Source organism: Cyprinus carpio, chromosome B19 (assembly GCF_018340385.1).
Source record: "Cyprinus carpio isolate SPL01 chromosome B19, ASM1834038v1, whole genome shotgun sequence".
NCBI classification, from domain to species: Eukaryota; Metazoa; Chordata; class Actinopteri; order Cypriniformes; family Cyprinidae; genus Cyprinus; species Cyprinus carpio.
Window position 1 is genome coordinate 24,605,916 of NC_056615.1, and position 25,371 is coordinate 24,631,286.

General features: G+C 40.6%; 1 protein-coding gene across 3 annotated transcripts; it reads right to left on the reverse strand.

The window, feature by feature from the left end:
- Window positions 1–197: 197 nt before the first annotated feature.
- On the reverse strand, window positions 198–24,318 carry cica (capicua transcriptional repressor a). 3 transcript variants are annotated; one of them, XM_042745567.1, is made up of 20 exons: window positions 24,142–24,318; window positions 17,881–21,603; window positions 16,723–16,854; window positions 16,446–16,596; window positions 16,160–16,253; window positions 15,717–15,899; window positions 14,527–14,659; window positions 14,126–14,413; window positions 12,380–12,477; window positions 10,046–10,907; window positions 8,704–8,843; window positions 8,446–8,606; window positions 7,467–7,654; window positions 6,983–7,384; window positions 6,122–6,294; window positions 5,868–5,992; window positions 4,837–4,988; window positions 3,833–3,964; window positions 3,618–3,740; window positions 198–2,822 (listed from the first exon to the last, which is right to left on the reverse strand). In XM_042745567.1, the coding sequence occupies exons 2-20, from the start codon at window positions 21,434–21,436 to the stop codon at window positions 2,551–2,553; spliced, it is 7,365 nt and encodes a 2,454-aa protein (XP_042601501.1). In that variant the 5' UTR covers window positions 21,437–21,603; window positions 24,142–24,318; the 3' UTR covers window positions 198–2,550. The 3 variants fall into 3 exon arrangements, with proteins under 3 accessions (XP_042601501.1, XP_042601498.1, XP_042601500.1); XM_042745564.1 differs by having other exon boundaries at window positions 6,122–6,297; XM_042745566.1 differs by lacking the exon at window positions 24,142–24,318 and adding an exon at window positions 21,888–22,279 and having other exon boundaries at window positions 6,122–6,297.
- Between the last annotated feature and the right edge of the window lie 1,053 nt (window positions 24,319–25,371).

Genomic DNA, 25,371 nt, shown 5'->3' on the forward strand with positions numbered 1-25,371 from the left:
TGATAGTAAGTAATGTACTGAAGTTAATAAATCAGGTCTGATAAAGATAATGAATTAAAACAGAAAAGGTTATAGAATAACACTGTATATCAATATGCTTTATTCTGTATGTATATCTATCTCTGTCCATCCATCCATCCAATCATCTATAACATACCTTAATCATGCAAGTGCAAAGAACTACACAAAAACAAGCATTGTGTTAGGTCTTTAATTTTTTCAATAATCTCTTGTTTAGAAATATTGCACATGGTCAACATGCCTGCTGATGAGTTTACACTCACCTTTCTCTTTCTAAAACTCCTTCTCCAAAGTAAAGACAGTTTATTGGATACACAATCATAAGGTGTACACGCATACATGTGCAGGTATGTGTGTGTGTGTGCAAGCATTTGTCTGTTGCTGGGGGAAGGGAAAGAAAGGGCAGATAAATCAAGTTCAGATTCGAGCTGAATGGTTATATTTTCGTCAGTAGCCACCGGTTTTCAGGCATATGCTAACAGTCTTTTAATGTAGTGCCACTGCATTTTCAGGAGGGAAAATACAAACAGCATTTGCTCGGGAGTAAGTTTGATTTGTCAGGGTGCATGTAATGTTTAAGCACATACGCTCGCACACACACAGACATCTGTATATCATGGACATATAGAAATATATAGGTATATTTTTACATTTATATAGTCACACATTCAAGTGAAGACTGAGTAGCATTTTTATACTCATCACTCCTTCTCTTTCAGCAAAACCAGACGCAAGAAAGTGCTAGGTTACATTTTTTTTTTTTTTTTTTTTTTTTTTAGTTTGTTCAGTTTGGATTTCTCTCTCGATACTCATTGATTTTTCCCCCCACTCTCCTTTCAATATATATATATTTTTATTACAGCTTGTACAGTGAAAATCTATGGCACTAACAGGTCACTCGTCTACTTCAAAAAGAAATTCCCACCCACGTCCTATTGCACCAATGAAAGAAGAGGCAGAGTAAGAAAGAGGAGATCCTGAGAAATGCCGCCCCAGCGCTGGTCTCGGGTCAGCTTTCCCTTGCGTAATCCTGAATCGAAATAAAAGCTTACTCTGACTCCAGACCAGCGCTTAAAGTGGCGCTTTCCATCAACACTTCGGTTAAAAGTCTTAAGGAGATGAAAAAACAAGGGCTTTCCTTACGGGATGTGGAAAGGGAGAATCGAACGCAATGGAACAAAGTCGTTGGTTAGTTTTTAAATATCTAAAAACAAATACTTTCCTGATTTAAACCATGGTCTAGGACCATATATTGTGCAAACACCTGATTGAAATATAAAAAAGAAAGAAAGAAACAAGGAAAAGAACACAGAGAGAGCCTCCCTAGCCATCACGGTTATACATATATATATACAGTGTACGGGGAAGAGCCTAAGTTGGCGGCCAGAGAAGAGGAGCTTCAGCTAAGAGGCTAAAACACAGTCTGTTTTCTTTTCGACATAAATCGCTCCAACACTTAGATAGCTGGATTAGTCCATGCTGAAAATATTACTAGAGGAAGAAGAAGAAGAGAGGCGCAAGCTAATACAAAATAAGATATCAGTCAGTTCCACCGTTACGACACAACAACAAAACGACAAAGCATAACTACACGTTGATTCGAAGAGGGGTAGTGTCTCTATTCGTTTGCGTCTTCTTTTCGAGGTTAGGACAGTGTTTTCCTCTCTTGCTTTTTTGAGTGTGCTGTGTTGTTGTTGTTGTTGTTTATGCGATTGTGGCGGTCGCCGTAGCCTCTGGTTTCTACTCCGCTGGTCTACGTGATTACGAGTCTCCAGTTTGTTGCTTCTGGGACGAACCCCCCCCCCCCCAAAAAAAACCCTGTGAATTTACAGCCCGTGCTGAAGAACAGTAACAGCCGATGCATGTGCCCCGTCACGGGGGCGTAACATTCGCACGAAGACCCTTCTCCTCCCCCGGCTATTGCTTTCCACCGTCTCTAGGCCTTTACAAATAAAAGTGCAAGCGCATTTATACCCCCTCCCTCCCAACCCACCCCATCCCCGTTTTGGATTGAAAGTTACCGGTACCTCAAACTGTCTAATTTCTCATCTAAAACATTCAGCCGTTTGATAAAAATCTGTGCTGGCCCCACGCAGGGGGCTTTACTGAGCATGTGCAGACAGGCTGGTTTGGTGCTGCCTGTGGTGCAGCATTGAAGGGCTCTAAAATTCTGACAGAAGGTGAAGCCACGCCCTAATGCAGAGGTGGACCAATGACGGCCTAACACGAGTGGCATATGCAAATGAGTGCGACCTCATGCGCTCCTTGTGCAAGTCGTTAATGTGTGAAAGTGATATTATTATATAATTGCATAAAGTGTGTGCATGTGTGTGTAACTGTGCATAACAACAGAACATCAACGAAGTGAACGCAATGGCAACGAAATCAGTTCGATTAGGAACGAAGCAAAATCCACATAAGTGCTGGCTGCACTGTATATCGCCAGCGGAAATGGGTTTACACATTTCTAGAATCCATCCCTACATTCGTCTTTCATTCTTTCGTTCCGCTCGTCTCCTCCGTCGTTCTTCATCTTGACTCCTGCGGATCGCCCGCGTCTTTCTTTGGCTCTTCCGTGGCCCTGCCCCTCTCGTCCGCTTCGGGATTCTCCCTGGCCGCTGGATTGGATGGTCCGGGAGTAGAGGCGGAGTCAGAGCTTCCGGCGGCCGCGCATCCCACGCTTTCCGAACTGCCGGCATTCTGCATGATCTTCTGCCTTACCTCGCGGATCTTCAGCTGCAGGCACACCTTGCTGGGAAACGTGTCCGAGTGGCGAGCTTGGAAGGCAGCTGTGGCTTGCGCTGTACCAGAAAGAAAAAAATATGCGAGTTATGAGTTATGAGTTAATCTGAAGCTGTCAGTTAAAAACACAAAATAAATATGCATATCATTGAGCTTATGAAGTGATGAATTTGATAACTGTACAATTTTTTGTTGTTGAAAATTTGTATATTATAAAAATTAATTTTATTTATTCATTTATAAAAATTTACTTTTTATCACACATTTCACGATTTTGAGTTTATATCTCATAATTCTAACTTTATATCTGGCTTTTTCTCAGAATTGAGATGTAAAGTCAGAACTGTGGTATGAAACAAACTCTGAATTCTGGTGGAAACACACTTTCATAGTTTAAATTTACATTTTTTAAATTATAAAAATAACACAGTCTTAAAAATCACATTATCCTTCATAATTAGCATTTTTATGCTAATTTGCTGCTCAATTATTTCTTACTCTTAGCAATGTTGTAAACAGCTTTTTCTTTTTCAGGATTCTTTGATGAATAGATTATTCAAAAGAACAGCATTCATTTGCTCAATAGAAGTATAAATTCAATGTACCCTTTGTACAAAACTGATTGTCGCATTTCACTGGACATCAGGAACAAAAATCCTTCCAAATGTTTTATATTTTAATTTTTTTAAAGTGTTTTTCTTTTGCTATTTGAGCAAATGGAAATGCAAAAAATATATTTGTGGTACTCTCCCTTCATTGCTATTGAAGTTTACCCAACTATGATGACTTCCTCTACTGAGAAACCCGGAAATGTGGAAAGGGTCAATACTGAGAGATGGTCAACTTGATGTTACCTGAGGGGAAGAAGCCGTGCTCCTGGAAGAGCTGCATAACAAGCGCACGCCGCTGGTCCAACATCCTACGCAGAGAGGAAGGCGGCACACGGTCCAACTCCTCCAAAATATGCTCTGTCTCTCCTGGTAAATACAAAAGATAAGAAAACACACATGAATAAATATTTTTATGCATGGGTTCATGAGACTGAGTTTAAAGATAAAACTGAGCCCACCAGCCCTGTCGAAGGTAAAGATGTCCCCTTCACACTTGGCAGCACTCTTGGGCGTGTTGGGCTCTGAGCTGCAGCTGGACAAGCAGCGACTCTTCCTTCGTGGTGAACTGGGGTCGTCGGCGGAGTCTAGATCTAAGGAAGGAAAGAAAAGGTTTTGAGAGGGATAAGGAGGGATCAAAATCACCCAAAAAGCAAACGTTAGGCAAAAACAATCCCTTAGATCCCTTTCTCTAGCTTGCTTCCCAATGTAGTTGTCTAATAAACCTGGCATCGTATATAACAAATATTATTAATTTGCTATTGATAAATTGCTTTTGTTCCTGTTTTGTAAGCTGCTTTGGATAAAAGCATCTGGTAAATGCGTAAATGACTGTCTAATGGGGCGTTCACACCAGACACGACTTGCGCAAATAAATCGCACTATTCGCACGTAGTTGGACGCTTGAACATTTTGAGTTTATTCGCTTCATTGGCGTGTGAAATTCGTTTCATTGGCGCGTGAAATTCACTTCACAACAGACGCGAATTCATGTCACGGGAGGGGCTTCTGCTAGGCGGCTCCAGTCTCATTGCGAAATGGCTGACATGTGCCGCGTTTCCACCGCTGGAACTTTACCCAGGAACTAGAGACTTTGGGCTGGTACTCGGTGTGTTTCCACCACAGGAACCAGGATCTAAATAAAGTTCCGGGTAAAAAAAATGCCCCTCAGAAAGTCCCTGCTCATAAGGTAGTACTTTTTCAAAGGTCCGGAACTTTCGGGCGCGGGACTTGGGCGCTAAACATGCTGATTGGTTGAGTTCACACAGCATTGTGAATTCAACCACCATTTATTCAGATAATTTTCAAAATATTACTGTTACAGTGTTATTCTATAAGTATGAAGATGTATCGTACAGCTCCGGGTATTCACATACAGCGACGATGATTTTGTGTGAACGCACCATGAGAAAAACACGGTATTTGACTGTGCAACTTTTTCATTATATTTATAATCTTCTCTCACCTGTAGAGTTCCTCCGCTTCCTGCGGTAGCTGCCCAGTATGGCTCTAGGGGAAGTTGTTAGACTCTGTAAATTGGGAGAGGGCAGCACATCTTCAGGCTTGAACTCCGGCAGCTCTTTAAGACGCTCTTCAAAAGAGGAGCCAAACAGCGCCCTGCGAAAGAGCAAATATAGTTGTTACAAAATTAAATAATGTAATAAAGAGAATGCAGAATAACTGTCGTATAAATCACATAAATAGTACTTTGTGAAAGATATGAGCAGAAATGGAGAGATGTGACTAACCAGTGACTACTAATTTGGTGTAAATGCAAAAGAATAAGGCCTGAAAGATACACAAATACAAACAATTGTGCATACTAGGCATAAATGGTGCACTACAGTCAGTTTTCACTTCCAGGTCAAATACTGTCATGGCTCAGCAAATGTTTGAAGAAAATCTAGAAGTAAATTAGTAAACTGTAGCTAGATAACAGAGTAATATTAAATATATGTCAAATATATTTAAAGGTCCAGTGATACCTTGAATACTAAGATGTTTTAATTTTACAGTAACGCAAGTATATTCAGTATTTAACCTTGACCACATGCTTGCAACACAGTGGCTAAAAATATAATGCACCTGTGTAGATACGCATATTATGTTTTTTGGCCACATGGTGATACTGTTATAATGTTTGTGTCACTGGCTTTTAACTATTGTTGTTATTGTTAACTTAAACTAGTCTTTACTGGTTGAATTACAGCTGAAATAAAGCAATATATTAGATCCAAAATGTAAACTTTAAACTGGAAACGTAATCTTAACCTTAAAAACTTGAAAATGAAAATGAGAAAAAAATAAACAAGTTTGAGTTGAAGTGCTAATATTATTAAACTACAAATAAAATAAAAATAAAATAAAGCTAAATAACAAATTATTTAAAAACAAACAAAAGAGTAAAAACATAGTAAACATGAAAATATAGCAATAAAAGCTAATAAATTATATAATAAAAACTGCTTTCAACAGATCATGGGCAATGCCACTCACTTGTCCCCAGCATCAGTGGTGTTTTTCAGTGGAGGTGGGCGGAACTTGGTCTTTTTAACTGAAGGGGAGTCAGTCTGTAAAGGGGGTGGTGGGGGGTCCGAAACAGAAGCTTCCCTGCGTCCTGCCTGAAAGATGAAATAACACAAAAAGTGATTATGAAAGAATGTGGGGATCTGAACCTGCACAGTTCAGATTCATATGACTGAAAACGGTCTGAATTTAGTGGGATTGTACAGCTGAGAAAAGCATCTTACCTCTCGACTCTCGTCTTTGCTGTTGATCTCAGCTTGACTCTCTGTCTCCCCTTCCATCGCTCTTGCTCTCTCAGCTCTCTCTGTTTGAGACGGGCCCCCTCCTACGTCTCTTTCAGACTCTCGCTCCATTTTGCTCCCTTTCTTTCCATCCTCCTTCCCTTCACAATGCTGACCTACTGAACATTTTGAACATGACTTTGAACACGAGGGAGTGCAAGAACATACAGTAATGCAAATGCTTAATCAATATTTAATAACAACTGCTGTTAAAGATCTTGAAATAGCCATAAAATCCATTTTGTAGTATCTTCTGAAGTATCGATGGGTAGTATAACCAAAAGCTTATATATTAAATATATGTCAAAAATATTTATTTTGTGCCATATTGTGATGGCACAAAATAAATATTTTTGTAGATTCGTGTATTTTTTTTTCCAGATTCTTTAATGAATAGAAAGTTTAAAAGAACAGCATTTATTTGAAATTATATATTTTTTTCTAACATCATAAATGTTTTTATTGTCACTTTTGATCTATTTAATGCATGCTTGCTGAATATAAGAATTGATTTAATTAATTAATTTTTTTAAAAATCACTTCACACACACACACACACACAATAAAAAAGTACATTTTAAAATGTTCTTTTTATGTTACATGCACTTCATTTAGTAATAACAGTGAATTATGCATGATTATATGCAACTAACTCTAAACCAAACCCTATTGCTAATCCTGACCTTACAGTAAGTACGTGTTGTTAATTATTACTCATTTTCTGAAAGTATAATTTCACTATAACAAGGACACACCTTAACTTAAAGCCAAATTTATACCTGAAATTAATGAGGTTACATTTACCTTTATGTGCATGTTGCACCGATTCCTCCAAACCACTAGGTGGCGTCTGATGTCCATCCTTTGACACCACCAGGTCTCTCTGTTTCTCCATCTCCTTCCTAGTTTCTGGTCTTCTCTCGTTTTCCATGTGCATGTTTACCTGAGTCTGCAGCTGCGCATCTGTCTGCGCGTGTGGTTGCGCGGCCGCGGCTGAGTGGGTTTTCTCTTGATGCATTGAGGATGATGCTGGAACTGATGTGGAGCTTGCTGTGCTTTGCGGCACGGCTGTCACTGACACAACTCCTCCGGCTAAGCTAACTCTGGGGTAAATGGTGGTCACAAGTTGATGGGTGGCCGTCGAGGCTTGTGCAGGTTGTGACAATCCACTCGGGGGCGGGCATGGAGCCAGGAGGGGTGGCTGACCTGGGGTAGAAATTTGATGATGTTGTCATGCAGTGTGAAATATGTGTTGGTGGTTTAAAGAACTCTCAGTTATAACACTCACTTGCAACAATAGGCTGAACCAAGGCCTGACCGGCTGGGGCAATTGCAGTGAACCCGATGGTCGCCACTGGAGATTGCAAAAAAGATGGACCCGCAGGTGACGGGGTCTGGTGGGTGGAAGAGACTGCATGTGTTGAACCCAATGGAAAAGGAGCTGCAACTCCAGGAGTTGACTGGACATATGTGATCCTGTGCAACAAAAGCACAGCAGAAGTTAGATTTGAGACACAGTGGCTTTTCCCAAGAAAGACATGTATCTGGATCTCTCTTTACACTCCTGTCAAAGAAATAAACTCCAAATCACAGGATGAACAATTGATAAAATGGTATAAAAGTGTTCATTTTTACACCATTGTTTTAGTTTTAGACAGTTTGTGTTTTTTGACAAAAAAGTCCTTTAAGTGTAGATATTTAGTTTCATCATGCCATATTCAATAATTAATTAATTTCACTGGCATGGCATATAATTTTAGAAATATTTTTTTTTCCCACAATTTTCATAATCCTTTTCATCCCATTTTTGTTATCAGTGACAAAAAATTAGATTTTTTTCAAGTAACATATTTGATAGGAATTTTCTTATCATTTTGTGCCCATGATTAAGAATTATTTAATATTTAATAAAATCAAAAATGAATTTATATATATCATACATTCTTTAAACATTGTTAAAACAGTGCCTTTTTAAATCTCACAGTGTTATTTTGTAACAGTATGACAATATTAACAGCATGTTTTCAGTAAAATCCTTTAATTATAGTCATAATTACGCATTTATTTTTTTATTATATAAAAGATGCGTCTTCTAAAAACAAACCGCGTTAGTACATTGTCAAATCAGATGCTGTTCGAGGACCAACAAGGATGTTGATACAGGAACACGTCCTACTTGGCACAGACACTAGAAGGTTAGACTGTGTTATGTTTCAGTGCTCAGATGTCTGGCTGCAGTTTAAAAGAGACAGTGGGCAGTAAAGTACCTTGTAGGTGGTGGCGTCAAGAGCACCGTCTGAGGAGAGGTGGGCCCAGAGGCCATGACAGTCGCGGTTGGCATAGAGACAGGAAACGAGTTGCCGGTATGCACTGATCCTCCAGGATGCACATTTGTTTGGACCACCGGCATTGGTGCAATTTGAATGATCTGGAACGCAAAGAAGGGCATGAACCCGACACATCTGTTGCAAATACAATAAATGCTTCTCGTTCCTGTAGCGGGATAGTAACTCAAGCCAATCTACCTTACTTCCTGGTTGAGTCCCATGTTGAACAGGAAGGGGTGGACCCACCAGGGAAATCGGCTGCGGAGGTGTAGATCCTGTTCCGACTGTTGCCATGGGAACCAACATCTTGCTCTGCAAGACTGGGGACTGTGCGTGAACTGAGCAGAGAGATGAAAAGGACTGATATAGTAGAGACCGAGAATAGACTTGATAAACTCATTTCCCTAACACTGTGTGCATAATCCTGATCCTTGTGCGCGTGGGAAACCTCATTAAATCTGTTGAAAAGCATCAGTAAAGCTCACATTCCCTTGGATGAGGACACATCAAATAATATATAGGATTCCCACATGTTTTGAAATGAATTTCACTGACTTGTTCATGAATGAGTCATTTGTGAAGTGGTTCGACTGAGTCATTGAAAAGAACCAATTCACTCATACTTCAAATATTGGGCTTGTTTTACACAAAATGCAATATCCAGTCCAGTCATTCACAACCACAGGTTTTGCTCTGTTAAACCTCTAAAACAGAAACTTGAAAATATTAGTGCTGTCCAAAGGATAAAATAATTAAACTTTTTTAAAATTAACCTCGTTTTTTCCTTTTTTAAAAAAAAATAAAAATAAAATAAGTATAATACAAGCTAAAATAAATTCATTTCAGGCTGGATGATGTCAACAAAAACTTATACCGAAGAGGCTGTGAATATACACTTCTGCTCAATTTTTTTTTTTTACTTTTAATAATAATAATAAATAATACTTTTATTCAACAATGGTGCATTAAAATGAATAAAAGTGACAGTTAAATAAATGTTACAAAAAATTTAAATAAAGGCTATTCTCTTGAACTTTCCTGATAAAAATGTTTCAGTTTTCATAAAAATATTAAGCAACGCAACTATTATCAAAATCAATAAGAAGAAATGTTATGAGCACCAACTCAAGCATATTAAACTGACTTCTAATGTGATTTCATCACAGAAATAATTAACTTTTTAAAATACATTCAAACAGAAAACCGTTGTTTTATATTGTAATAATATTTCTGAATATTACTATTTTTACTGTATTTTTAACAAATAAAAGTAGCCTTGGTGAGCATAAGAGACTTATTTCGAAAACATTAAAAAATTCGTACTAATCCCTAAATGATACAGTAATTTACACTGATCAAATAGATTTTTTTAAGAGAGAAAAAGATTAATGTCTATTATTTACTGTAATAATGTCCATTAATTTAAAGATTTGATTTATTTCCATGACTTTTACAGTCCTGAAAATCCCTGTGGGAACCCTGTATTTAATTTAACCTGTGCCTGGTTTCTTCACCACAATGTAACTGCCCCAAATCTCACCTCCACCTCCCGGGCTGACTCCTCCCACCGCTGGGACTGAAGCATATCTTATTCCTTGCCCCGCCCCTGTATATACACCATTGGCCAGGCTCACATGAGTGGGTGCAGCACTGGACAAGGTAAGGACGCTGGAGGGCTGCTGGGTCTGCTGGGAGGAGGGACTGTTGGGATTGGCAGCTGCAGACAGAGTTGGAAGGATGTACTGCACCTGTGTTACGGGTTTCCCGCCACTATGGGGCGTAATGGAGGCAGCAGGGAGGAACTGGTGATGAAGCAGGGGAAGGGGTACTGCGCTGTTACTAGAGGTTCCGTTGCATGGAGAAGGTTGGGGTGGGGTGATGAGCTGAACGGTGGGTTGGTTTGGGAAGGTTCCTCCCAGGACTAGGCCAGTTACTAAGCTTCCTTGCCCATTAGGTTTGGGAGAAGAGGAGGGAAAGTACCCACCTCCTCCTGCTCCGCCAGCACCGATCAGTAGCTTGGGCTTCCCGTCTGGAGGTAGGGTCCCAACAGCCACACCCCCATCAGCTGGCTTGCTGGCGATGGGGATAGGGGTGCTAGTGATGGGACGAACAACATTGGTCACCACGGTGGGGGCCATCCTGACAGCGCCTTGCGAAAGGTATGTCCCGGGATTGTGTGGCAAAGTAGCAGTTATACCAGTGACGGAGGCCGAATTAACATGGAACGGAACCTGCCCTCCTCCACCTCCTCCTTTCCCTTCTTTGGGCCCCCCATTATCCAGTTCTGCACCACCCATGCCTCTCTTCTCCGGGTTCTTTTCACGCCCGTCTTCGTTGTTTTTGTTGCCAGTTGTGCCAGTTGGAGAGAACGCCACAGAGGAATGAACTGGTTGGAAGGTGCGCTGAAGAGAAAAAAGATCATTTGTGGCATAAGATCATTATTATACTCTGCTTATCTGATCATTTCATTCACATTTATGCTGGATCTGATGTCAGTGTCAGTGTGTGTGTTTCATAACTGCACATAAAATTACAATTCAAATATGCGGAATGCAGAATAACATTTTAAGTGAAAAACAGCTTCAGTTTTCTACACAACGTTCATGTATGGCTTCAGACCACTTGGATTTTACATTCACATTACATTTATGCATTTGGCCAACACTTTTTTTCCAAAGCAACTTTGCATTCAAGCTATAATTTTTTTTTAAGTTCATGCATTCCCTGGGATAAATGACCTTAGCATTGTTAGCATCATGCTTTTTTTTTTACTGTTTTAGCTCCAGGAAGGCTCAATGTGGAATATAGCGCAAAAGTCATATGGACTACTTTTAATGTATTTTTGTTGTTTCTGGAGGAAAAAATGGTGTGTGTGTGTATATATATATATATATATATATATATATATATATATATATATATATATATATATATATATATATATATATATATATATATATATATATATATATATATATAAATGAGAAATGATGCCTTGTATATATACAAGGCATCATTTCTCATTTCATTTAACTTAATGTACTACAATAACTAAAACTAAAACAAAAACTAAAAACTGTAGACATAAAAAAATTAAAATGATAAACAACAAAATTACTAAAACTAAATAAGATTAAAATGGAATATATAGAAATAAAAACTAATTCAAAATACTGATAAAAGCTATAACAGTATCTCATTTATACTAAAATAATGACACAAGGGTGGGTAAATAATGACAGAACTTAAATTTTTGGGTGAACTATCCCTTTAAGGCAAACAATTTGTTTAGTGAACCATCTAAGAGACGGAATGCTTAGAGACATCTGCTGCCCTGTGGGTATATCCATTGGTCTGGAAAACCTCAAGAGAAAATCCTGAAGAAATAATAGTTACTTGCCAGACAACCAAACACACAGATGCTGAAATAATCTGGTTTTATAAATAATAACTAGAAGAGAGCAAATATCATTTCTGTTGCTATGGTAATGAGGCTTATCTGATTTAAAGCATATTTCTTAACAGAGAGAGATGGTCTTTTCAATAATTAAATATAAACATTAACTTTATTCTGGATGACATATGACAGCTGGATGTGGTTAGGAGGCGAATACAATTGACATTTTTAAAACATCAAGATTTTATAAGTTATGTAATGTGAAAGTGTGCCACTGTTTTTAGATTTCCAAAGTTTGCATGTAGTACAGAATGTTTATTCATTTAAAAATGACCTTAAACTGCATGCATAACAATTTAACAGGAGTGTAAAAAAATGAAAAATTCAAAATAGTCGAACTCTAACAGATGCAATGTGGGACATACTGTATTGCTTGACATATAATGCCAACTACCCACGTGATGTATTAAGTGTTACCTTGCTGTCAGCTTCATCTGCATGCTCGTTTTCGTCATCGCTGTCTGTCACTCTCTCTTTACACTTCAGGTCAATGGAGCCGTCTGCAAACGAGTCTTCTGTGGGGGAATCACATGCAAATCTCACACTCATGTGACTGAGAGCGCCGAGGAGTGAGGAGATTTTGCCTTTCCGAAATGAATTAATGATGTTTGGATGGTGGTGGTGCATCAGAGAGCACAGAGCTCGTGGGAGACACAGACTCAAGAATCAGTCAGGACTGACTAATAATGAGAAAATGAGAAAAATCAAAACCTAATCGCTGAAAGAAAATCATTTTCTGATGGTGGGTACGTTCCACAGCATTATTTACAGATCAGGGGGTTTTGGGGTCTTATGTTTTCCAAAATGCAGAATCCAGTCATAGAGATGGAATTTATTGTATGACGCGGAATGTCACAAAACTTGACTAAATCTGGATCAATAAATCAAAAGTAGGGCTGTACATAAATCCTGATATTAAACCATGAAAGGCCTGTATTTAAATATGAAGTCTGTATGTTCCGCATGTCTGTGTAAATGAGTGATGCAGTCTCGTCTACTGCACTTAAGCGTCTATTATGAGTTTCACTATAGGATGATATTCAGCTTCTGTTGTATGGCAATTTGTTTACCAAAAAATAAAAGGAAGGAACTGTTGAAATTTAATTTGATTACATTTTAAGATACATTAAATTGTTAAGGTTTTACAAATTTATTTGATTAGCACTGTTCAATAATTACTGTGCCACTTCAATAATACATTTGTAAAACACAGAATCCAGAAAAATGAAAACAGACAACACCGAATTTCAGAAAAAAAAAAAAGACACTTTTTATAAGGCTCTATTATTTACATTTTTAATAAATCATTAAATTATAAAAAGGTTATGAATTCAGTTGATTAGCTACACTTCTTGATTATTAATATTTGATTAAACTATTAAAACTGGAATTTGGAAACAAAAAAATACATTTCAATACTGTTCAATTTTGACTAAATTATTAAATTGTTAAAACTGTATGATTTCAATTGATTTGTTATCCTTCTTAATCACTAAAATGTAAGTAAACCATTAAAAATGGAATCCAGACAAAATAAAGTGGATTTCATAAGACCCTATGTGTTTTCAATAGATCCAGACCTCGAGCATAAAAAGTGAGGCTTTCTCTTGGCAACACTTTATAATAACTTACATAAATAAACATTAATACAACAATTAATGCTTGACAGAGCATTACTTAGAAATGTATTTTTATATTACTAAATACTTAAATGTATAATTACACTGTACCAAGGACACCGTAAAATAAAATGTAACCAATTTTTACATTTCTGAAGAAACTACGACTGGTGCATATGCAAACCTAGCCACAGGAGTTCTGGATGGTTGCTAGGGCATTCAAGGTTGCTGCTATTTATCATACTGACAAAGATGTATCCATCTTATTTTTAATGTACGGCAGTTTATAACTTGAATGCGCAAGACCTTCCGTGTCATTCACTTCCAGTTATTTGTAGCAGTCCAAAACATCTGCTTGATATCGCAAACCTGTATTTCTCATCTTATTTTAGTGTATTATAAACACACTACGGTTTGTAGTGTAAACAGTTTTTCCATTTGCTACACTCCAGTTATTTACCTACAGCGGCTAATGAATCACATTCACAGAAAATAGCTCGCTTTTGTGTTGCAAAATGAGGTGGATATGATGTACGTAATTTACCTATGACATCATCATCCCCCTCTTCGCAGATCACCATAGGCTCTTCATCACTGGTCACATCCTCACTCGGTCGTCGAGGGTGAGCAGGGGCACGGGGATGAAACAGTCCCGTGCTTTCCAGCACCCTCTCCTTCTCCCTCCTCTCCAGAGTATGCACAGCGCTCTGGGAAAAGGCGCGAGGCCGCTGAAGCTGCCCTCCCATTGATCCTCCGTGACCGTCAGACCGAGGTGAAGTCCAGCTGGGCCCTGCTCCTTTGTGGTCTGCCCCCTGAGATGCATTATGGGCCTCTGGGGAAACAGAGAAGGTTAATTCACCATCAGTTGTGTTTCACACTACTATGCACTCATAGTTTCACAAGAGCAACAAACGCCCACGCATATAAACAAACTCCCACACAGACCTGTGCTTTCAGACACGCTGCGCTCGCGAGCTTCTTTGGCCCCTGGAGTTCCCCTGCCCTCAGACAGGGACTTCCTTCTGTCCTTGTTACACCATTTCCAATCAGGGTGAGCTCGGAAATGAGCCTCCTTCACCTAAAAGAGAGCAAAACCCTAGTGAAAAACAAATGTACTAAAATGCATTTATAATACATTTATTTTATGCTAAGTATACTACAAATACATTTACAAATTTAAGTACTTAATTAAAATACCCTGCAATTATACTTTAGGTATACTAAACCGGTATACTTAAAGTCTGCTAAACTAGAACAACTAATTTTGTACTTAATGCACTTTAATTGTGCGGAAGTAGTGCTGAAGTCCATTTAAAGATATACTATTGCAAATATACTTTAGGCACACCTTAAATATCTTGCATTTGAAGACCAATATTATTCAAAGATCATACAATCCTCATCAATAGTTACATTAAAACATATTTTAGGCTTAATATTAAGAAGTGCGCTCTGTGCACAAGTAGTACTCCAAATAAAGTTGAATAATTTTTCAGTAAGTCTCGAGCAATTTGTCAGTAAATATGTTTTGAACTATAGTTAGTATGAAATAATTGTATTTTAAATATATTACTTTTTTAATAGGGGAGTTATTAATAAGTTAATAATAAAGGCTTAAATCAATAAAACCTCTTGGATCATGCACATATTCCAATTTATAATTTTTTACACAAAAAAAAGTTTTTTTTCAATCTGTGACCATTTTATTTAATAAATTTGTAATCACTATTGTAGTACTAAATGTTGAATTATTAATTTTAATAACAATACACTAAATTACTGTTTAAATGTTTGTGGTCAGAAACAAAAAACCAAAATATATTCATTATGCATTAAATTTATCCAAAATGACAGTAATAATAATTTATATGGTTAGAGATCTATTTTAAAAAATGCTGTTCTTTTGAAAATTTTATTGATCAATGAAGCTGAATAAAAATGTATTGTTGTTGACACAAAAATATTAAGCAGCACAACTGTTTTTAACATTGATGATGATGATAATAATAATAAATAAATAAGTCTATCACTAATTCAGGTGCAAACTCCACATTATGTCTTAGGAAAGACAACATGTTGTCATGACATCTTTCTCTTATGCAGTATTTGATAATATTTCACAAAAATGACTGTACCTGGAAGGCAAGATCATGGTACTTCTTCTTCTCTTTGGGTCCCAGCGCGTACCACCACTCACCCAGTATTTTACTGACGGTACGGTTGTCCTGGTTGGGGTGCCGCTGGTGAACCAGTGCACGGTGCCGCTTACTAAAGATCATAAATGCATTCATTGGCCGTCTGATGTGGTCCTTTTCCCTCTTTGAGGTTTGAGAGAGAAGAGAGAGAGATTGGAGAAATAACGAGTGTACATTTGTATCACACTTTCAACAGAAGATAAAAAGGGAAATGAATGATGGCAATGCTTAACGACTGTAGCCTGAAACTCTTGACAAGTTTCTGGGTAATTTTCCAGCACTCACTGAAAGTGAGATGGCGGGGCTGTCTGGTGATGCTCAAAGGAAACCAGGCAACTGATAAAATCTTTTTAAAAGGACACAAATAGCAGACCGAAACTTACCTTCTTGTCACCTTCTTTTGGGAGTGCACTGAGAGATTGTGTGCGCCTTTTCACTGGGCAGGTGGATGGGGCAATGTCTTGAGCTGGAAAAAAATAAAACAAAGAGAGAGAATTGCATCAAAAACAGTAGGCAAACCGTGAAGAAAAGAAAAATTATAGTGATTTTTTTTATATTTTTTCTCCCCATAATACGTGTATTACATGTTCTTAAAAAGCAAAAAAAAATTGTACAACCTAAATGTTTGCTGTCATTATCAAGAGGTAAGATGCAAAGAGATATATTTACAGGTCGTCAGCATCACTCTCGGTCTCACTGTCACCTCCTCTCTCCACGGGTGGGTCTTCGGCAGTAGGAGGGGGGCAAGACGGGGAACCTCTCTGTGGTGCTGGATGGTCAGTAGGTCCCTCAGTCACAAGGGCAACTCCACAGCGAGGTTCTGCAAGTTTATTCAGTTCCAAAACATCAACAGAAAACATATATTCTGAATGTGATTTTGTGTGTATTCTATGCAGTATCATACAAGAAAATGTTGCAATGTCAAATTGTAGCGTTCAGATGTTACCTTTGCTCTGATTTACAAGTGTTTGGCCATCTGCAGGCTGCATGGACATTTTTGTCTGGCTGGTCTCCAGAAAAGGAACCAACGAATGCCACGCGAACACTGGCACAGAGCGGGGCTCCACATTGGTCCAAACTAAAAGCAGAAACAGACAAACCTACTATATATTCACACGACTCTTTCGGAAAACCTACAGCCTCTCTATTATCTTTGGAGGGAACTGGTGAAAAGGCACCTTACTGTGTCAGACTGAACCTGAATGAAACCCATGTCTGTGTATCAGTGATTGGTGAAACAAAGAAAGTGTGTAACTGTCCTGTGCATCTGTCATTGCAGGGATCTGCGTATCTCAGATTAAGTACTTATGAGAATCAGGGCGGTCCAATCACCCTCTAGCCATGCATGTCTGGGCAAGTTCCCGTGTATCATTTCAGACATGCTGCAACTGTCCAAACAAACACTGACCCTGGAAGCACAGTGCATTCTTTACTACACACACCCAAACACACTTGCTGCTGACCAGCATACCAAAGTCAATCTGAGCCCCCCTTATTTTTACAGTCTGTCAGCCTGAGAGGAAATAAAAAGTGTTTGTTGATGTCCTCCAATTTACAAAACATATTCTGGCCTGCACAAACTAATCCAGAAAATATATATATATATATATATATAATATATATATATATATATATATATATATATATATATATATATATTATATATATATATATATATTGTAAAAATAAACTACAAACAAACTGTGCTCCAAATTAATTTGGATAAATGTGAATAGAACTGCCTAGATAATTTGGAAGAATTTGATACTACATTTTTAAAAGAACATTGAAACTGACTGAAAAGAACATTGTTACTTTGGGAAATCTATGCATTGTGTGTAACATTTTGAGATTTACTCTGAAACTCTAGAGACACGTGAGAATCTTTTACAGGAATAATCATCAATTTAATGCATCCTTGATGAATGAAAGTATTAAATTATTTTAAAAACTCTTTTGAATCATAATTTACAAATAATATAAAGTTAGCACATTCACATTCCTAAATTATTTTACATATTTTAAACTGTTGGTGGCTATGGTAATCAATCATTTACAAACGTTAGTGTTATAATTTGTTTTATTCATCTTTAAGGTTTCTTACCAGTGCCAGGCCGTCCCATGATGATGTCTTTGCGAGGAGCAGGGTGAGGGGACTCGGCTGGCAGGATGAGGGGCAACAGAGCAGTGGGTGAAGGATGGCAAGCCACAGGCTGTGGGAGAACACCACCTGCATCTGCAGGCCCACCTGACTTCCTCTCTTGCTCTTTACCTCCTGAGCCAGATAGTGCAAGGGCAGGTCCAGTGGTTGCATTAGAGGTGGTGATATTCAAAGCAGCAGAGTTTGAATGGGCGGGATGTCCAGGAGCCACAGTCGTCAATGACTGAGAGGAAGTCACCAGGACTAAGGTGGGAGCGGGATTGCGAAGGAGAACGGCTCCGTTGGTGGCAGCGCCATTTATGGGCACAGGGGCCTGGAGGCCCACGGCATGGTGAAGGGGCTGGCTGTGCTCCCTAGAGCGTGAGCTTGCTCTACGGCTCAGGGGACCATCGCTGAATTTTGCCAACGGCACATCGGGGTTACGAACAATGACAGGCGAATCACGTAGGGGAACGATACGACGTGAGCTGGGATCCTGTGGCAGTGGTGAGGGTGGTGTGGGAGAAACCAGCATTGGGGGTGGAGTAGATGCAGCAGAGGATGAGGGCCGGCTTGTGACACTCCTCTGTCGAGGAAATGAGAGATATGAGGGGGTGGTAGGCTGGCTTTGAGGGGATAGAACCCTGAATGCTGCCGCGTTGAGGCTGAGGCCGTGGTCACTGAGTTGGGGATCAGATTTCGCATAGTCTGATGCACTAGACAGCGGGGGTGGGGGGACATCCATCTTACGTTTACTGGGACTCATGGGTACAGTGAATGTCAAGTTGGTCTGAAAAGTGGGGACGATGCCAGAGATGTGGCGCTCACGTTCTGCGCTGGGAGTGCCATGGATTTTCGTGCCACTGAGGTGGCGAAGGCGACGAGGGGTCAGTGGTGCTGTGATTGGGCTGAAATTATCTGGGCGGATGCCAAATAGCGTGGGCGAGGGGGATGGCGCAGGTGAGAATGGTGACTGATTGGATACAGGTGAGAATGGGGGTGTGCACGAACGTGAGCTGCCAAGCGAGACCAGCATATTTGCAGCCTCACACTCGTCAAAGTCAAAGCGCGACATGTCACGTGTCAGTTCTTGTGGTATAAGAGAAGTCATCACCAGACGTGTTCGAGAGTCCCCGCCACGGCTGCTGGCTTCACTGCTGTCTCTTGAGTTGTCGTCCCAGTCATATTCGCTGCTGGTGCGTCCACCTAAACGTAGGTCAGGTGTGATGGTGCCAGTGCTACTGGCGCCACTCCTGTCTCGGCCAACCCCGCCTCCGGCTTCCATCTCTTTGGTGCGCATGGAGAGATGCCGAGAGCAGTAGCCACGCCTCTGTGACTCCTTCGAGCAGCCTTCACGTGAGCACAGTCTGCGCCACTGCTTTCCGTTGAACTTCTTGCGGATGCCTGTAGGGGTGCACACCACATCGCCCTTCTTGTACTTCTGTTGAGCGGCCGTGAGGGGTGTGCGGGACCGTGACGAAGATGACGAGGATCCAGAGCCACCCCCTGATGCACCATGTGAGTTGGAGCTGGGGGTCTTGTCCAGGGAGCCTCGAGAAGAGCTTGGGGGCAAGGGAGGAAGCTGGGACGTGGATGAGATGACTGCCGCACCTGTGGCTGAACCCAGGCCCAGGAGCATAGGGGGGTGATTTGGGTGAGGAGCAAGGGGCAGGTGGGGTGCAATCGGGGTACTGAGCCCTCTCACCACAGAAAGGTGAGGGCTGAGGTAGTTTGGTTTAGAAAGAATGGGGCGATGTGGAGAAGGAGCCCCAAGAGCTTTCCCTCCCAAGGCAGTGATGCCACCATCCCTTAGCTGGCTAAGACAGCTGACTTCCAAATCCACGCCATCTGGGGTGGATGAATAAAGATGATGGGGTTGATGATGATGCTTTTGCCTCTCTCTCTCCCTTTCTCGTTCTCGTTCCCTTTCTCTCTCTAAGTGCCTATGCAAATCTCTTTCCTGATCCTTCTCTCTGTGATTTTCCCAGTCTCTGTTTGGGGCCACACTGAGTACAGATGTGATGGCAGTGTTAACGACAGAAGACGAAGAATGGGGTGAGGGGAAAGGTTGCAGCAAGCTCTGAACAAACGTTGGTCTAGTCAGTTGAACCACCTCCTGCTCCACTTCCATGTCCTCTCTTTCCTCCCACTCTCGTTCTCTTACCCTCCTACCATCAATCCCTGGCTCTGCTGGCTGGGGCGGCTCTAAGTCCCAAGGAGGAACCAGGAGGCGGAGATTTTGTCGTGAGACCCAAATGGCCTGAGCCCTTCCGTCATCTTCCACACCACTCCTTTCCTTTCTCTCATCAGACCGATCTTCCCTTAGCTGAACACGGTATGGGAAAGACACAGCTGGGTGTGGATCTACTTGTGTGACTATACCTTCTCTGTACCACTGTTGCACTCCCTCACTGCCCTCGTCACCTCCTCCAAAGGGGATGCAGACTAGTGATCCTATAGCCACCGGGGCCACACCGGGAGGTGACGCATCTAGAATAAGGTCAACAGAATCAGTAGCCACTTGAAATGGGTATTTGCATATGGTCTTTTCTCCATTTAGTTGCACCTCCACAATCCCATGCTCCTCGCTGACTCTCCGCACAACTCCAGTGCGAAACACACCAGACATTTCCCGGCCCCGATCGTGTGGCCAGCCTTCCCCTAATCTGGGACCCTGTCGGGCCAGAACTCTCTGATTTTTGAGACCTTTGGCGAGGACACCGGCTAGACCAGATGACAGACTCTCCTGCGAGGATGTTGAAGTGCTATGTGCTTGTGGCTTTTGGGAGCTGGAGTGAGAATCACGTCTTGAAGTTGTCACGTCTAGATCAGCCGAGTGTTCGCTGGCTGTGTCGGTTGAGGAGCAACGCTGTGGGCTGGATGCACTCGGCCCGTCCCTCTCTCCGCACTCACCTGCAGTTCTACCTGTAGGCCCAGTTACATTGTTGTGTCCGTACCCGGTGATGCTGTCCTCAGCCAGCTGGCTTTGACCGTGTAGGTCCGTGGGTGCAGCAGAAGCAGCTGGGCCCTGACTAGCACCACTTCCGTTATGAGAGCTGCTGCTGCTCTGTGGGGGTGTGCTGGGAGTGCTGGCGTTGCCATGGTTTCCGGCACAGTGCTCCGAGGTGTACTTCTTCTTGGGCACACGGGCCTTAAAAGTGGCTGTTTTGCGACTAGACGAAGGATTGGGGCTGTTGCTGGCACTGATCGTGCTACTGTTGCTGTCACTCTGTGTTCCACCAGATTTGGCGCTTCTGGGGCATTCCTCTGTCTTCCCGAAATCCACTGCTATGCTAAGGACCCCCTCCTTTTCCGGAGACGCGCTTCTTCTCAGTGGCCCTTCCTGTGATGAGTCAGAATTTGAGGAGATATGTCTCTTGGGAGAGGTAGGTGAAATTTGGGGCTTTTCCTTTGTTTCTCTCTTCTCTTCCTGTGGGCTACTGTCCACTGCCCTCCTCTTAACTCCTTTGGCGCGAGTGGATGGGGGCGACCGCCTTTCTTGCTTTTTAATGGGCTTCATCTTGTCTTGCTCTAAGAGAGTCTCTGATCCTCCTGATTTCCTGCGAGTCCCAGCCTATCAATATCTTCCACTCTGTTTCCCTCTTGCATCCCGCCCCTTCTCTTTTTCTTCTGTTCTTGTCCAAGCCTCTTCCTGTTTGCGCTGTCCTTTCCTTCTTAAATTAGATCCTGCAATGAAACACAGCACATGAGATGGATCAGTTTGTAATACAGCACTACAATTCTCATATAGAGAATTGGGAGTATAGAAAACAGAACATACAACCAAAAACAAGTTAGTGCACAAAATAAAGTTTTAAGTTTAGTGCCTAATCTCATCAAAAACATCTTCATAAGTGTGAATTTATATTAACGTAGTATTAAAAAGATTATATAGCGCAACTTAATACAAGAAAATTTGACAACGACAGAACACAAAGAAAAATGCTTGCCCAGACAAGTAACACACACACTTTGGTTTTTTGGCTGGATCCGAGGAGGCGGGGGAATTCCTTGTTCAGTGGTATTACTGTGACTCTAAGGCTCTCTCTTGCTCGCTCTTTCAAATGACCTTTTTGCATTCGTTACAGAGGCAATCCACCCCTACAGTCCTCACTTCCTGTCACAGCACTACAACATCTCAATGTACAATACCATCCTTACACATTACTACTTACGCATTCTTTCCTCCTATCAAAACACCCTTTTCTTCACCATCCAGACTTCTGTTTAAAGCCCATTTAAAACCCATAGATATGTTATCAACGTTATTGTTTGCATAAATATATTTAGACACTTGGATACACTTTCTACAACCCAATTTAAATACACCCTACAGATTACAAATAATTCAGTACAGTCAAATGACAAATAATTTAAATTTGAATATCTCCAAAAACTGCATGCAGGGCTTATGACTATAAAATATGACTGTCTGGTTTTTCTTAAATATAACGGATGTGCATCTAATGATGATTAAAGGACAGAACATGAATGACCTCTTTTGATAAGCCAATGCATGCAGGAATCGATGAAGATGTAACAGATCGTTTTAGGTCCGCAATGCAAAACTGTCCCGTTCTTGTGAACAGAAACCACAGTAACCACACTGCCATTTGCACTGTAAGACAAGTTTGCAGGCAATATGCAAATCTATGATATGCAGTATATAACCTTCAGTAAGAAAATTCCATCATAAAATAGTTTACTAAGACCTGCTATGACTTGGTCACGTAACTGAGTAAAATTTTGGGGTCAATAAACTATTTCAGTGCATATAAGATAGCACAAACTGTAAATAATAAAACGTTCTATTTAAAAGGGCACTCAGTTATTATACAAATAGCACCACCAGTTCGGATTTTATACTCACATCACTTTTTTTTTTTAACTCATTGCATCCTTATTACGGACTTGCAGATGCTCATACATACCATCACTATGGTTATATTTGTTTTTTTTTTTTTTTTTTTTTTCATTTGTACAATAAAACATATTCAATATTTTATAAACACTGTATTTATTGAATATACGTTTTATAATTATATAATAAGTAGTAGTAACTGTCAACTCTGCATGACACATTGTGTCACGTGATGTCAACATGGCAACGCCCATAAGGTGGCGACCCGCTTCATATAGGAAATGTATATAACTTTAATGATTTTGTAACTCAAACCGTAGAGCACGACACCAGCAACATCAAGGTTATGTGTTTGATTCCCAGGGAATGAATGAGCTGGTAAAACGTATACCTTGAATGCTATATGAGTCACTTTGGATGAAAAGTCTGCGAAATACATCCGTGGGAAAAACTTTCTGAACTGGCAAGTTTATATGCAATTCACTAAATAGCTATTTGACTTTCTCGGCCTGCACTCACTGACCCTTCAAGTAATTATAACAACTCAATCTTATAATGACTCGCCCAATGCACAATAAGAAATGTTCCCATGCAACAGCAAGACTCCAAATGAACACAAATGTAATGAAACAAAGTAAAAGCGCGGTTTGCCATCAACAATGGAGCCGCTGTCGTAGACTTGCGAAAGTTTTGCTGAGTAGTACACCGCCGTATCTGTGTCAAGCGCTTTTATTGGTCGTAGTGCCCTATACTCCACACTTACAACCTCCTACAACACCGTCGAGTGGCGTAGGCCTCCTCCATAACACAAGGCCGCAGAGCAGTTCCCGTCTCCCTGAGGCTCCTGGATCGAGGGCGACGGTAACTTAAACGTATTAATAAATATGAGAAAAAAAAAAAAAACAATCCTTCTCAAATGTATGCGCCTATATGGTATAAATATGAAAACATCCTAATTAAAATTACTGGATGCAACTGAAAACATATTATTATAATATAATCAAGTTTAAGGAACAAGATAATCGCGTTATGTTCACGTAAAAAACTGTAGAGAGAAGCAGTGACAGTTCCTGGATGGTAGAGGAATACACGAAAGCGGTTTGTTGAAGCTGTAGCTGTTGTGTCACACAGATATTTTCAGGAAAGAAAGTTTTTAGGCTGACTGTGCACCTCCACCCCTCCCTTTCAATGTGTGTGTATGTTAAAATGCTTACTCCGCCATTTTACACAGTCCAGTAAGAAAAATTAAACAAGTGACGGCGAAACATTGTAACGTTAGATGGATCCGCGACGTAAAGGCAAAACACTGCATTAAATATATAGGCAGATCACTGCAGTACTGCAGATGAACGGTTTCAACTCACCCCGCGAATATTTACAGTGCCGTCGAAATGGTGTCGATGCGAAAACCAAGCCTATGAAACCACGGGATCCCCGAGAAAGCTTTTGCAAAGAGTGTTTTTCTTCCGCAAATGAGAAAAAGTCCAGCCGTTGAGGTTCCAGGGTACTCTACAGTCGCAAAATGGTGAATGAAGCACTAAGCCTTGACAACCAGCGCCCTCGGCCAATCAGCGTTCACAAAAGGGTACAGTAGCCTGTCAGCGCTCGGGTAGCGGTGATGTGGGCGGAGCCATCTGTCAAAGTCCCGTTGATCGACAGGTCGCTCGGACCAATCGCGCGATGGGAAAACAAGAAACAGCTGGTCGATCCTGAAACTGCATCAGCCAATGGGATTCAAAGGGAGGGGCAGCCGAAGGGAGTAGGTGTGGGCAAAATCGATTTGCGATGTCTAAATACTTTTGTAGTCAATCTGAGCAAAGCGTTATTGAAATGCGAAATAAACGAGAAAATATAAATGAATAAAAAAAAAAAAAAGTAGCGAGCCAATAATGCTAACAAAATCAATAAATACACTTCCAGCAGAACATTCATGTTTGAATCCGAATCATCATTTATTATAAGACTGCAAATAAGCCTAGGTATTGGTTAGATTAATGTATACATCGTTTAAAAAAAAATCAAAAAGTTTTAAATTGTTTAAAAACATTTAGAAGGTGTTTTTCGTATTTGTGTTTTGTATTGTGTGTGCGTGTGTGACGTAAACAGCACAAACACGCGTACACTTGCAAATGAGTTTCCTTCCTGTTTATTATTTACGTTAACATCAGCTTTTAAAAACAGGGATGGCATGAACTATAATAAAAAACGGGAAGGAAACTCGCTTCCAGGTCTGCGTACGTTTCATTCCAATTTAGCATTCAGAAAAGAAATACGCAAAATCACACCAGACACAACAACTTCAACGACTCCTCTTTCATTTCACACATTCTATACCTTCACGAATCCAGCCAATCGCGGAGCTCGTTCGGACTGCTTATGACGTCAGCGGCAGTCTTGAGCCCGCCTCCAGCCGGCAGCGTCATCACATCGACCTCTGATTGGTCAGGCTGCAGGGGTCTCCAGACCAATGCCCAAGCCATGTGATGAGCTCATTATGCCTGTTGCCATCACTACAACCAAACAGGAAGGCTTGAGAGTACATTAGTCTAAAAGAGGAAGTAAAATGCACTGCCACAGTGTAGCAGATATAGGTT